The sequence below is a fragment of the Stegostoma tigrinum genome, chromosome 6 (assembly GCF_030684315.1).
Source record: "Stegostoma tigrinum isolate sSteTig4 chromosome 6, sSteTig4.hap1, whole genome shotgun sequence".
Taxonomy (NCBI): domain Eukaryota; kingdom Metazoa; phylum Chordata; class Chondrichthyes; order Orectolobiformes; family Stegostomatidae; genus Stegostoma; species Stegostoma tigrinum.
This window is the reverse complement of record NC_081359.1, coordinates 92007370-92020371: the sequence shown is the minus strand read 5'-3', so window position 1 is coordinate 92020371 and position 13002 is coordinate 92007370. Positions and strand designations below refer to the sequence as shown.

The 13002-nt window shown below is 39.7% G+C and overlaps 1 protein-coding gene across 5 annotated transcripts in view; it reads right to left on the bottom strand.

The window, feature by feature from the left end:
• Window positions 1–248: 248 nt before the first annotated feature.
• Window positions 249–13002, bottom strand: part of LOC125453540 (proteasomal ATPase-associated factor 1-like) — a 44389-nt gene continuing 31635 nt past the window's right edge. For 4 of the 5 annotated variants that reach the window (XM_048533275.2, XM_059646756.1, XM_048533278.2 and 1 more), the window contains 4 exons: window positions 11577–11692; window positions 6072–6154; window positions 4370–4452; window positions 249–3774 (listed from right to left, as the gene is read on the bottom strand). In XM_048533275.2, coding sequence (XP_048389232.1) covers window positions 3697–3774; window positions 4370–4452; window positions 6072–6154; window positions 11577–11692 — 360 coding nt within the window. In that variant the 3' untranslated portion in view covers window positions 249–3696. The remainder of the gene's footprint in view (window positions 3775–4369; window positions 4453–6071; window positions 6155–11576; window positions 11693–13002) is intronic. The other variant, XM_048533276.2, reaches the window with a different exon arrangement.

The window sequence follows — 13002 nt, the reverse complement described above, 5'->3', positions numbered from 1 at the left end:
CTGTATGCCTTCTTAACAGCCCTGTCAACCGGGGTGGCAACTTTCAAGGATCTGTGTACATGGACATCGAGATCTCTCTGCTCATCTACACTACTAAGAATCTTACCATTAGCCCTGTACTTTGCCTTCTGGTTACTCCTACCAAAGTGCATCACCTCACACTTGTCTGCATTAAACTCCATTTGCCACCTCTCAGCCCAGCTCTGCAGCTTATCTATGTCTCTCTGCAACATACAGCATCCTTCGTCACTATCCACAACTCCACTGATCTTAGTGCCGTCTGCAAATTTACTAACCCATCCTTCTACGCCCTCATCCAGGTCATTTATAAAAATGACAAACAGCAGTGGACCCAACACCGACCCTTGCAGTACACCACTTGTAACTGGTCTCCAGGATGAACATTTCCCATCAACTACCACCCTGTCTTCTTTCAGCAAGCCAATTTCATATCCAAACTGCTATATCTCCCACAATCCCATTCCTCCGCATTTTGTACAATAGCCTACTGTGGGGAACCTTATCGAATGCCTTGCTGAAATCCATATACACCACACCAACCGGTTTACTCTCATCCACCTGTTTGGTCACCTTCTCAAAGAACTCAATAAGGTTTGTGAGGCACGACCTTCCCTTCACAAAACCGTGCTGACTTTCCCTAATCTATCCATAACCTGTAGTTTACAGCAATTAAGGCACAGATTCAGGTACTTTTTAAAAAGAGCTTAGGGTCTCTCTCCCCACTATCAACCAAGGATAGGCAATACATGTTGGCCCATCCAGTGTCACCCACATCGCACGACTGAATAAAAACAGTGAAAAATACATCATAAGGAACTATAAGATACAGAAGCCTGAATGTGAACTTAAGCAGATTTAGGAACAACTTCTTTCTTGCCATTATCAGACTGTTGAATAGACTTTAGCCTCAAATAATGTAATCTGCAATGTAACTGGAAGCTTCTAAGTCTTTTTGACCTGTACATCCTTTGCATGCTGTGATTTGCCTATACGCTCGAAATCAAAGCTTTTCACTATATTTCAGTACATGTAACAATAAAATCAAATCAAATAATTCTGGAGTTACGACTGATCAGAAACTGAACAGGACTAGCCATACTGTAGCTACAGGAGCAGGGCCAGAAGTTACAAATACTGCAGCAAAGTCGTCACGTTCTGATTCCACAAAGCCTGTTTAGCATCTACAAGGCAGAGTTCAGAAGCGTGATGGAACAGTCTGCATGTGCCTGGATGAATACAGCTGCAATAACACTCAAGAAATTTGATTCCATCTAGGTCAAAGCAGTTTGATTGGGCACCACATCCACAAACATTCAGTCCCTCCACCATTGACACAGTTCATCTACAAACTGCACTGCAGAACTTCACAAAGAATCCTTAAATAGCCCCATGCAAATCAGCAACCACTACCAACTTGGACAATGGCAGCAGATATATGGGAACAGCATAACCTGCAAGTTTACGTCCAAACAACTCACCATCCTGACTTGGAAATATATTATTGTTCCTCCAGTTCTGTTGAGTCAAAATCTTTCCTAACAGCATTGAGGTTGTAGCTACACCAAATGGACTGCAGCAGTTCCAGAAGGCAACTCACCATCACCTTTTCAAGGGCAACAACAGATGGACAATAAATGCTGGCCCAGATTAGGAAACCCACATCCTATGAAAGAATACAAAACACTACAATAATGTAAGTACAACAAAAGCACAAGTAGTGAGCCATATTTTTGATGTCACCTCAGAAGTCAACGCGGATAAAAGGTCCAAATATATTTATTTAGTCACATCTAGCGTAAGGAATTTTGTAAAAGATTCAACAGAATTATTACTTGCAGTAGGTAGTTACTTGGCACACAGAACAACATTTGTTCTGCGTTATTTAGTCCACATGTTTAGACTGGTGTAACAGAAGCCTCTGTTTCTTGTAAGTCGAACTTACATAGATGCCCATCAAGAAAAGGACATTAAATTTCACATTAAATTTCCAGCCATGGCAAACAGACTTGACAACTTGTTGGTGATCAACAAATTATTAATGAAATGGAAGGCATAATTACAATAGAAAAATTGTTAAAAATTGAGGAACACATCTTACCACATTTTGAGCCAACATAGCATTGCAACATGACTATAAGTATTACATTTTTTTTAGAAACAGCCGAAACACAACTGCAGAACAACCTTTATTCTTTGTGTAATGACAGCTCAATTCTGTGTACTAAACTCTATTATTTCCACAGACAATTTAAAAGAATGGAGAACACGGTGTAATTTTTAACCACCAAAGAGCAGAATACTATGATTGCTAGAAGTCTGGAATAAAAATACAAAATACTGGGAATACAAAGCAGGGCAGGCAGCATCTTTGGAGAGTGAAACACCAAATTTTTTAGGGAAAGTTAGAGATTTAGTATCTTTTCAGCAAGCAGCAGCTGGGACAAAGAGAAAAATGTTTATGATACAGTGTAAGATTGGAGAAACAGAATAGCAGAAGAGTTAGTCTTACAGGGTCAAACAGGAAATAGTGATCGAGAAAGAAAATAACCCATAGGTGAGCCAAGAGGCGTCTGAAAGCAAGAATAAAAGTAAAATCAAAACACACATCAAAAGAGAATAAAATAGGTTGGGAATAATGGGGTGCTCCCGTCATTCACTCTTCAAACCATCTTGTCCCATTCCCATTGCACTGATACATGCAAACACAGGAGATGTAACATTTTTACTCCTCCTCTTCTTACCAAAGGCCTAAACACTTCTCCCAGGTGAAGTAATGATTTACACGCTCTATTAATTTAGTCTGTATTCACTACTCACAGTGTGGTCTTCTCTAAACTGGGGAGATCAAACACAGACTGGATGATTAGTTTGAGGAACATCAATTACCAGTCCACAAGCATAACCTTGAACTTCACATAGCCTGTCATTTTAATTCTCCACCTTGCTCTCACAATGACATCTCCGCCCTTTGACTGCTGCACTGTTCTAGCGAAGCTCAATGTAAGCTTGAAGAATAGCACCTAATCTATCGAAGAGGCACTTGACAGTGACTTCAACAATTTCAGACTATAAACTCTGTCCTCTGATTTAGTTTACTTTTCTTTACATGCTTTGGCTTCCCTCTTATTTTCATATTCAGAAATAGCACATCTGCTACAGGCACATCTCTCATTTTTTTTCTTGCCCCATCATCATTCTGTTAGACTTGCAGGGCCAAACTTGCTTGTCTTCTACCCTTTCACAGGGGGTGTTTTCATGTTGTCTCACCCACATCTTGCTTAAGACGCACTGACATCTCTTATTTTTCATAGTTACGTTGAATGGTTATTCACTTGAAGTATTAACGTTATTGCCTTCTACCTGATGATACCTGACCTGAGTAGTTCCAGCATTTTGCAACTGTTTTACTCTCCTGTATATAAAAATATTCATAATGACTGACATAATGCAATTACTACAAAGGAGCACCTCATTTAACAACTTTTGCGCAATTCACCCTCTTGTATTAGACTTATTAGCATGTACAAATTGGACCATAATTTCCAGCATCTGCATGCTGGCCAGCAGTTCAAAGACTCAAATGTTATTATTTTGCACTTTTAACAATGGTATTTGAAAGGTTAAAGTTCCAGTTCTTTAAATGAAGAGCCCTCCTTGTGAACAATGTCATAGAGTTCAGAAATTCAGCAGTTGGTACTTCCTCACAATGCTATCCCTGGAGCAAGTGTAGGCAAACTTCTCCCACAGAACTACCTGAAATACAAGAATGTTTAAAAAGACACATATATTAAACAATACATGGACATTTGTCAAAAGGTACTGGTGCAGGAGGCATCCCTGAAGTGGTGATTCCCATAACTGGTAACAAGAACAAAATCAGAATATGTAGGTACTAAATTATTAGATATATTACAGCAAAACCTTTAAGTTGCACAACAATGATTCCAGAGTTAGCTGAAAATTTCAACTTAAAAATGGTGATTTTGGTATCCAATTCATCAGAAACTGAAAACAGACATAGAAAATACAATCCTAAATTCGTAGCCCATCACCCCAATGACTAAATGAAAGTCTAAAACACACAATGTATTTTGCAGCGAATGCTTTACAAAGTTAAATTCTGTACTTTCAGAAGTTAAGGCGGCTTGCCACATTTAACACTGGATACAATATGATGTATTTAAAACATTAATGTCAATATAGAGATTTGAATGTCCAAATCATTCATAGTCAAAAGCTAAAAACCCAACTGACAGAGAAATTAGATGACCAAATGTTTTTTTAATGCTCATACTTGAGACAACCAAACAGGACTGATAGAAATATGAACCATCATTGTTTTGCTTACCTTGTAAATGGGGTCACAGTCAGGCCCTGTAAATTCAATTACATAATCCTGATCCTGTTGAACAATGTAACAACTTCCATCACCTGGAAAAAATGAGATCCAAAATAATACTGAGGTTCGGTGTGGACTTGTTGGGCCGAAGGGCCGGTTTCCACACTGTAGGGATTCTATTCTATTCTATTCTATTTTAAGACAGCTTTGAAGGTTTGGCTGCTCATTGGATAATTTCTAATCACCTTTTCAGCGTTGTTATGACACACCTGTGCAATAGATGGTGCTTGAACCTTGGACCTCTTGGAGGTTTAGCTATTTTGACTATGCTCCAATAAACAAGCCACATTATTACATATTTAATATACATTAATTCTAGGCGGCATGAAAACTTTTTTTGAAGTTTACTCTCACTCCTCACCCACTACTTCTGAGGGTGCTAATGTCGAGGTATAGCATCATGGTGATCATGCTTGTGTGTAAACAATGTGTCAGCAAGGAACAAATGGAAGGCTATTACATGAGTACAAGCCTATTGTTGTTTCCATAAGAAAACCAGCTTTCAAGGGTCAACATGTGATCAGAAATATGATGTCTGAGTTATGACCTTTTGTATTTTTGTTTCCATAGTCACCATCATGCATTCCTAAATAGCTGAATGCTTGACTTTAATCTGAAAGGTCTTTTGGCTCTCTCTGGTCAACATTCATACTTTCTTGGGATGATTTTGCTCAGTTTTCAGCTGAGCTACTCAACTGTTCCAAAGCATCAGACCTGTAGCAATGAAGCAAGCAGTCATCAAATTCAAACTCTGTCTCTTGTCTGTCACAGATCAAGGATAGGAAGAAATTGGGTCACAGAAGGACATGAAAGCAAGGATGAGTTTTATTTTATAAATGTTTGACTGAGATCCAAGGTAGATCAGGGAGAATGGGGGGAAATAGGTGAATGAGACTTGACACAAGTAAGGCAGTTGAGTTTTGGATAACTTCAAGTTTACAAAGGACAAATTGCAAAACGCCAGCCAGGGGAGAAAGAAACATTGTGAAAGCTTGAGCAGTAAATAACTGGATGTCTAATATCATTTCCAGAATGGTCATTGGCCCACAACTACCTTAGGTTAGACTAGGTTTCTAAACAGTTGAAAGCAATCAAGTAATTTGATAGGAGCGGAGGGTGGGATGGTTGAATAGAGGTGAAGGAAAGTGAACCACTAAAAAGTTGCGAGATAATGTAGATAGAGATGGATCAAATTATTATATTCTGGATAGAAACAAAAACAAAATTGCTAGAAAAGCTCAGCAGGTCTGGCAGCATCTGTGAAAGTAAAAACAGAGTTAACATTTCAGGTCAGTTCTGAGGAAGGGTCACCGGACCCAGAACATTAACTCTGATTTTACTTCAGAGATGCTGTCAATCCTGTTGAGCTTTTCCAGCCATTTTGTTTTTGTTCCTCATTTTCAGCATCTGCAGTTCTTTTGGTTTATATTCTGGATAGGTTTGGAATAGATTTCCAAACTTAGAGCCTTTTTGTTTGTAAGAGACAAAATGTCTTACTTATTTACAGTACGTTGTTGAGATTGGTTTTCAACATTTAACTCTAATATTTCTAATATGATCAGATTTCTTAATATGGAGCTTTTTATTCCCTGTATTGTCTTTTTGCACATGCAATGAACCAATGGAAATGAAGAAACAAATGCTTTCTTACCATGGCTAGCTACAAAGCCTTCTCTACAGGGCAACAAGGAAAGCGCCGGAGATCCCGATCGATGGATAAGCTGTAAAGAAGTTCTGCAAAGGTAAAAACAAATTGAGCTATTTCTACCTTTGTAAAATATAAAAGCATACTCCAGGAGATTGCGGCACAGGAGTCTTTTCCAGTAAGCACTATTCTCTGTCGAACGTACAGAAATTCAACTCTAAACCAATCAGCTCCCCTTGGGAATATAGGAAATAGGAACAGATGACCATTCCACCCAAGCCTGCTTTTGAGATTTAAACAGATCATAGTTGATCACCTACTTCTATACCATTTTCCAGTGGTATGCCCATATTCCTATCCAGAAAACTATCATTTTTTTTTTGTCTTGAACATATTCACTGATTGAGCTTCTGCCGCTCTTTGGGATAGAGAATTCCAAAGATGCACCACCTTCAGTAAATAAATGCCTCCTCATTCAGTCTTAAATGGCCTGCCCCTTGGTCCGAGATGGTGTACCTTGATTCTACAGTCACTAAGGGGGGAGAAACCATATGCACTCAGTCACAGTGATAATGGGAACTGCAGATGCTGGAGAATCCAAGATAATAAACTGTGAGGCTGGATGAACACAGCAGGCCCAGCAGCATCTCAGGAGTGCTCCTGAGATGCTGCTGGGCCAGCTGTGTTCATTCAGCCTCACATTTTATTATCTTGCACTCAGTCACATCTTTGTAAAAATTTTGTAAGTTTCAATAAGGTGACCCAATTCTTTTAAACTCCTCAGAATACAAGCTTGGTTTACTCAAACTAGCCTCATAAAACAATCCCATTTCCTTCCCTAAAGGACGTTAGTGAACCAGACGGGTTTTTACAACAATCGAAAACTGACTCATCATTAGACTCTTAATTCTAGATTTTTTTTAGGGGGCAGCAAAGGCCTAGAGGTATTATTGCTGGACTGTTAATCTAGAGACCCAGGATCAAATCCTGCCTCAGCAGATGGTGGAATTTGAATTCAAGAAAATATCTGGAATTAAAGTTCAGGGGTGTGTGGGTTATAGGGGGATGGGGTTGGGTCTGGGTGGGATGCTCCAAGGGGCGGTGTGGACTTATTGGGCCAAAGGGCCTGTCCCCACACTGTAGGGAATCTAATCTAATCTAACGATGACCATGAATCCATTGTTATAGAACAGAGAACATAGAAAAGTACAGCACAGTACAGGGCCTTCGGCCCACGATGTGCCGTGGAATAATCCTAATCCAAAAATAATAACCTAATTTACATTCCCCTCAATTCACTGCTGTCCATGTGCATGTCCAGCAGTCGCTTAAATGTCACTAATGACTCTGCTTCCACAACTTCCACTGGCAAAGTATTCCATGTGCTCACAACTCTCTGGGTGAAGAACCTCCCTCTAACGTCTCCTCTGTACCTTCTTCCTAACACCTTAAAACTATGACCCCTCGTGGCAGTCAATCCTGCCCTGGGGAAAAGTCTTTGAATTTCAGAAAAACCCATCTGTTTCACTGATGTCCTTTAGGGAAGGAAACTGCCATCTTTACCTGTTCTAGCCCATAGCAATGTGGCTGACTCGTAATTAAGGGCGGGCAATAAATGCTACTTAGTCAGCAATGCCCTCATCCTGTGAGTGAATAAAGAAAAATTTTTTTTTGATTCAAATTCCAGCATCTGCCTTGGTACGATTTGCACCTGGGTCCCCAGAACATTATCTGGGTCTCTGGATGAACAATCCAGTGGTAATACCACTCGACCATCACCTCCCCAATTTTGTGCACTTTCTTCCATGAAAGTAGACACAAAGCATTTGTTTAATATTTTTCACCATTCTTCTGCTTTCCATTGTAAATGCTCCTGTCTCCAAGTGCAAGTCACTATCATTCTCATGGCTAATCTTAGAATGCCGACAGGTAGAAAAAGGCCATTTGGCCCATCAAGCATGCACTGACCCACCAAAGAGTATCCCACCCAGATCCAAACCACCCCACAACCCATCCCTGCATGGGGCTTTTAACCACAGCTAACCCACCAAACCTGCACATTACAGGGCAATTTTTAATACAGCCAATCCACTGAACCTGCACATCTATGGACGTTGGGAAGAAACTGAAACACCCGGAAGAAACCAATGCAGGGCACAGTGAGAACATGAACACTCCACACAGGCAGTCGCCCACGGCTGGAATCGAACCTGGGTTCCCTGACACTGACAGGCAGCAGTGCTAACCATTGTGCCACCATACTGCCCGCATCTTTTCCTTCTAATATAATGTAAAGAAGCTTTCACACATCAGCCTTTACATCACTAGCTAGCTTGTATTTCGTATTCTCTTTCCCCTTTATCAGTTTCTCAGTCATCTTTTGTTGGATTCTAAATTAGTCCCAATCCTCAAGCTTACCAATTTCTCTGGCACGCTTAAAAGGCCCTTTCTTTGATCTATTACAACCTTTAATTTCTTTTGTTAGCCAAGGCTGAATCTCCTTTACTGTGGCGTTTCTGCATCTTAGAAGAGTACATATTTGTTTTGGACCACAGAATACCTTAAACGCAAGTCATTACCCATCTATTGCCAAATCCCTTCCTGCATTTTTCCAATCCACCATAACCAAAGTGGCCCCTGTAAGATTTCCAATTTCTGTACATCAGATTTAGGATCCTAATTTCAAAATGAATATCATTTTTAAACTAAAAGGAAAATTGTGTGACATTACAGTCACTGTTCCCCAAAGGTTGCTACACAGCACTGTTATTATTTAGCTCTTTCTTATTACATACCATTAAAGCTAAAATAGCATGCATCATAACTGATTGAGTGCTTTAGAAATCCATCTCATACACATACTAGGTACTTACTCTTCACTGCGTTAGTGTTGATTAAATTTAATTGGTCTATATATAATTATTATTATATTACCTATATCACATAATTGTGTGCAACATTACCCCTGCAGTTTGGTGACCGATAAACAACTTCCACCAACGTTTGTTACCCTTTGCTGCTTTTTAGGTCCATCCAAACTGATTCTAAATTTTGACCCCTTGCTCCAAGATCCTTTCTCAATAATTGATTACTTCATCCCTTGTAAGCAAAGCTACCTTCTCAGCCCCTCATTCAATCTTTTCTATCCTAAATAACTATTATCTGTAAGTAATCAATTCCCAGTCCCAGTCTCTGTTTAACCATGTCCGAATAATGGTAATTAAACCACATCAATTTACCTCATTTGCACCTTAAAATCATATACCTTGTTGTTAATGCTGCAGACATTCAAACAGAGTGGCTTTAACTTTGTTTTTTTTATTATTTTATTTTGCATTCTGGCTGTATTTGATGTTTGCCTTCCTTTCATTCAAAATTGTCACAAATTTTCTACCTTTTGTCACCCGTTCTGCTTCCCCCAAACTGTACTCCTTCTAAAGGTTCTCATCCCTGCCAACCTAGATTAACTCCTCCCCAACAGCACTTGCAAATCCTTTCTGACAACAATAGATGGTTCTGTTCCCTCACAAACTGTTCCACTACCCATTCAAGCTTCCTGAAAAATCTCACTCAGCATTCACCCAGTCGCCAACTGCCCGTCCCTTTCCAAGGCCCGCTTCCCAGCATCATGTCTACATCACAGAACCCTGAACTTAACAAAATGGCCTTCACCCTTTTCAACATCACAACAGTTTTAACCAAATGACATGAATGACTTCTCCAACCATGATTCGTAACTTTATTCAAGAAAACAAAGTGTGAAGCTGGATGAACACAGCAGGCCAAGCAGCATCTCAGGAGCACAAAAGCTGACGTTTCGGACCTAGACCCTTCATCAGAGAGATGGTCCCGAGATGCTGCTTGGCCTGCTGTGTTCATCCAGCTTCACACTTTGTTATCTTGGATTCGCCAGCATCTGCAGTTCCCATTATCTCTGTTCGTAACTTTATTCCTCTTTTTTGCAGTATCTATTACAGTTGACGACTGCATCCTCCCGCAATCTTTCCATGTCCAGCTCCATGGACCTGCCGTTACCTGATTTAATTCCCACCCATTTGAGAATAACCTCAGCTGTTTTGCTCTCCTTCACATAATATCTAAGCATCTATCCTCTCTGCTCTTTTCTTCATCTGCACGTTGCTCTGCAGCAGCAACATCAGCAACATGCAGTCAGTATTCGTGTATGCCGACAACATACTAACTGTCTATAATCTCCGACCTCCCAAAGACCCAATCTATTACATGTTCTCCAGCTCAGTATCTACAACAGAGCCTTAGACCTTGGTTCCCACTACCAGAAATTTTTGCATTCTGTTCAATTCTAGGCTAACTTTAAACGCTACCTGCAAGATCACTTACTTCCATTTATTCATAAATCTTACCTCCAAGCCCTCTGCTGTGCAGATCCTGCTTGATGCCTTTTTCATGTGACTTATGTTACAGACATTACTGGTCAACATTCACTTAATTATCCTTGCTTATGTATCATGGCCCCTGTGTCTCCAACACTGCCCATTTGAAATTCTGATCTTTGCCCAAAAATCTCTCTTACAGTCACCCGATCACCTCCCACATGTCTCCACCATTATTTAAAAATAGATCCCACATTTAGTAGCACAGCATTCAGTGGCTTCAATGCCACTTTTTAGAACTCCCTCGCTGAACTTCTCCATTCTCGTAAAGACGGTCATACATGCACCTGACAAAGCTGATGTGCCTTTTAAACTTTCTTCTTGCTTCTACTTAGAAATACTTTTGACTGATAAGGATACTCTTTGCAATTTAATAACAATCTGCAAAAAGATTTATGAATACATATGATATGCTGCTTAAATATTGTAATACATGAAAATGGCACACTGAGATCATGTGATGTGGCATTTGACCAAGACATTTTCCAATGAATTATAGAATAGCTAAGGTATTGATGGAAAATATGCATTAAAACCTAATTTAAAATTTAATACTTAAAGGAATTTTCTCCAATTCCCCATATGATTTACACTGGTTAAAAACCAAATTTGAAGATATTTGTTGAGTTCATGTGAAAAAAACCTAGGATTCTTTCCTTAAGTATTGCAAGTTAATATCAATTAGTTCCAAAGCATCATTAAGTATCTACAACACAGAAACTAACCATTTGGTCCACAGAAATCTCCTCCCACTCTTCATCTAACAACATCAAGTCTTGAGACCTTTTTCCTAGCTTCCCTTCCATTCAAGACAGCCAATTCCACTGTTTTCACCAATGCCTTCTGTGTTAACTACACCCCCAACCTGGGTTCATCCCAAAATCTGAAAATTGTATCTCTGATTCCTAAATGCAAATCTTTTACGCAAACAGTGAAACATCGTCCCAACGTTCATCCACGTAGAACACCATTTTCTAGCATTTACTAATCCACGCTTTTAAAGGATTTTATAAAAGAGGGACAATATAATCACAAAAAGAACGGAACATCCAAGCTAACCACCAAGTGGATTTAATGTATTACTACAAAGCATACTTACTTTGTGTTTCGAACATCCAGCTGATAAATGTTACCATCTTGCGTTCCTGCAAGGATATGAGTACTTGAAAGGAACGTACAACAGTTGAAAGCATCGGACCCCTCAAACATAAATATCTGAAAATTCACAACACAGAAACATGTCAGATTTATCTGTTATTTTGACTGAATATGATAGGGATCTGGGATATTTGATGCCATTTCTAGATTTAAAAAGATATCAAGAGGAGGCATTATGATTACACTCCACATCCACCAAAAGCAAAGCTAATTTAAGATCAAAGGAATGCCTCTGCGTAGATTTTTTTGTTTTATCAGTCCTTCTCATCTCTTTCAAAAAGAGTAATGCCATCATTTTTAATTCTTGTAACATTTCCTGACCAAAAGAAATGCTTAGAAATAAGTGTAAGATTGCAGCTCAAGCTGCCTAGCACATTCAATTTCCCTTAAGAGAGCTCATGACACAATCCATTGGATCAGAGGATATAAAGCATAACTAAACTGGCATTAAACATTCATATCTAAACACATGCATTATAGTGGTCTGTGATAATACTAAATATTAATGTAAATACAAAAATACAATAAGAAATACATTTCTACAAGACTTTTTTTCTTGAAAGTCAATGTGCAACGCATAAATGTATCAAAACAGTTTCAGTACAGAATAATGGAGGAAAGGGAGCTTCATTCTTGCACTGAACTTGACTGTCTGCATAGTACTTTGGTATTCATCTGTTAAGAGTTACATTTACTTTTTTTGACTCCAAATCTCAATGAAATATTTGTACTGTTTTCATAATGTGGTTTATTTTTATGTGAACTATTATCCTTATATTGACTTCTGTCAAAGAAACAGGAAACAACAAAACACAGAAGGATGCTACTCGAAGGGTGCAGGAACAGCAATGCATATTCCGCTTGGGAACCCTGCAGCCCAATGGTATCAATGTGGATTTCACAAGCTTCAAAATCTCCTCTCCCGCCACTGCATCCCAAAACCAGCCCAGCTCATCCCCACCTCCCTAACCTGTTCTTCCTCTCACCTATCCCATCCTCCCACCTCCATTTCCTACCTACTAACATCATCCTGCCCCCCTTGACCTGTCCGTCCTCCCCAGACAGACCCATCCCCTCCCTACCTCCCCACCTATCGTCTCCTCTATCCATCTTTGGTCCGCCTCCCTCTCTCTCCCTATTTATTTCAGGATCCTCTCACCATCCCCTTTTCGGATGAAGGGTCTAGGCCCGAAACGTCAGCTTTTGTGCTCCTGAGATGCTGCTTGGCCTGCTGTGTTCATCCAGCTTCACACTTTGTGACAACACAGGAGGCGGGCACTTTTGCTGGCTCTTGTAAAGGGCTATCCAAGTTGATCCATCTGCCTGGAGATAGCAAGAACTGCAGGTGCTGGAGTCAGAGCCAAAAC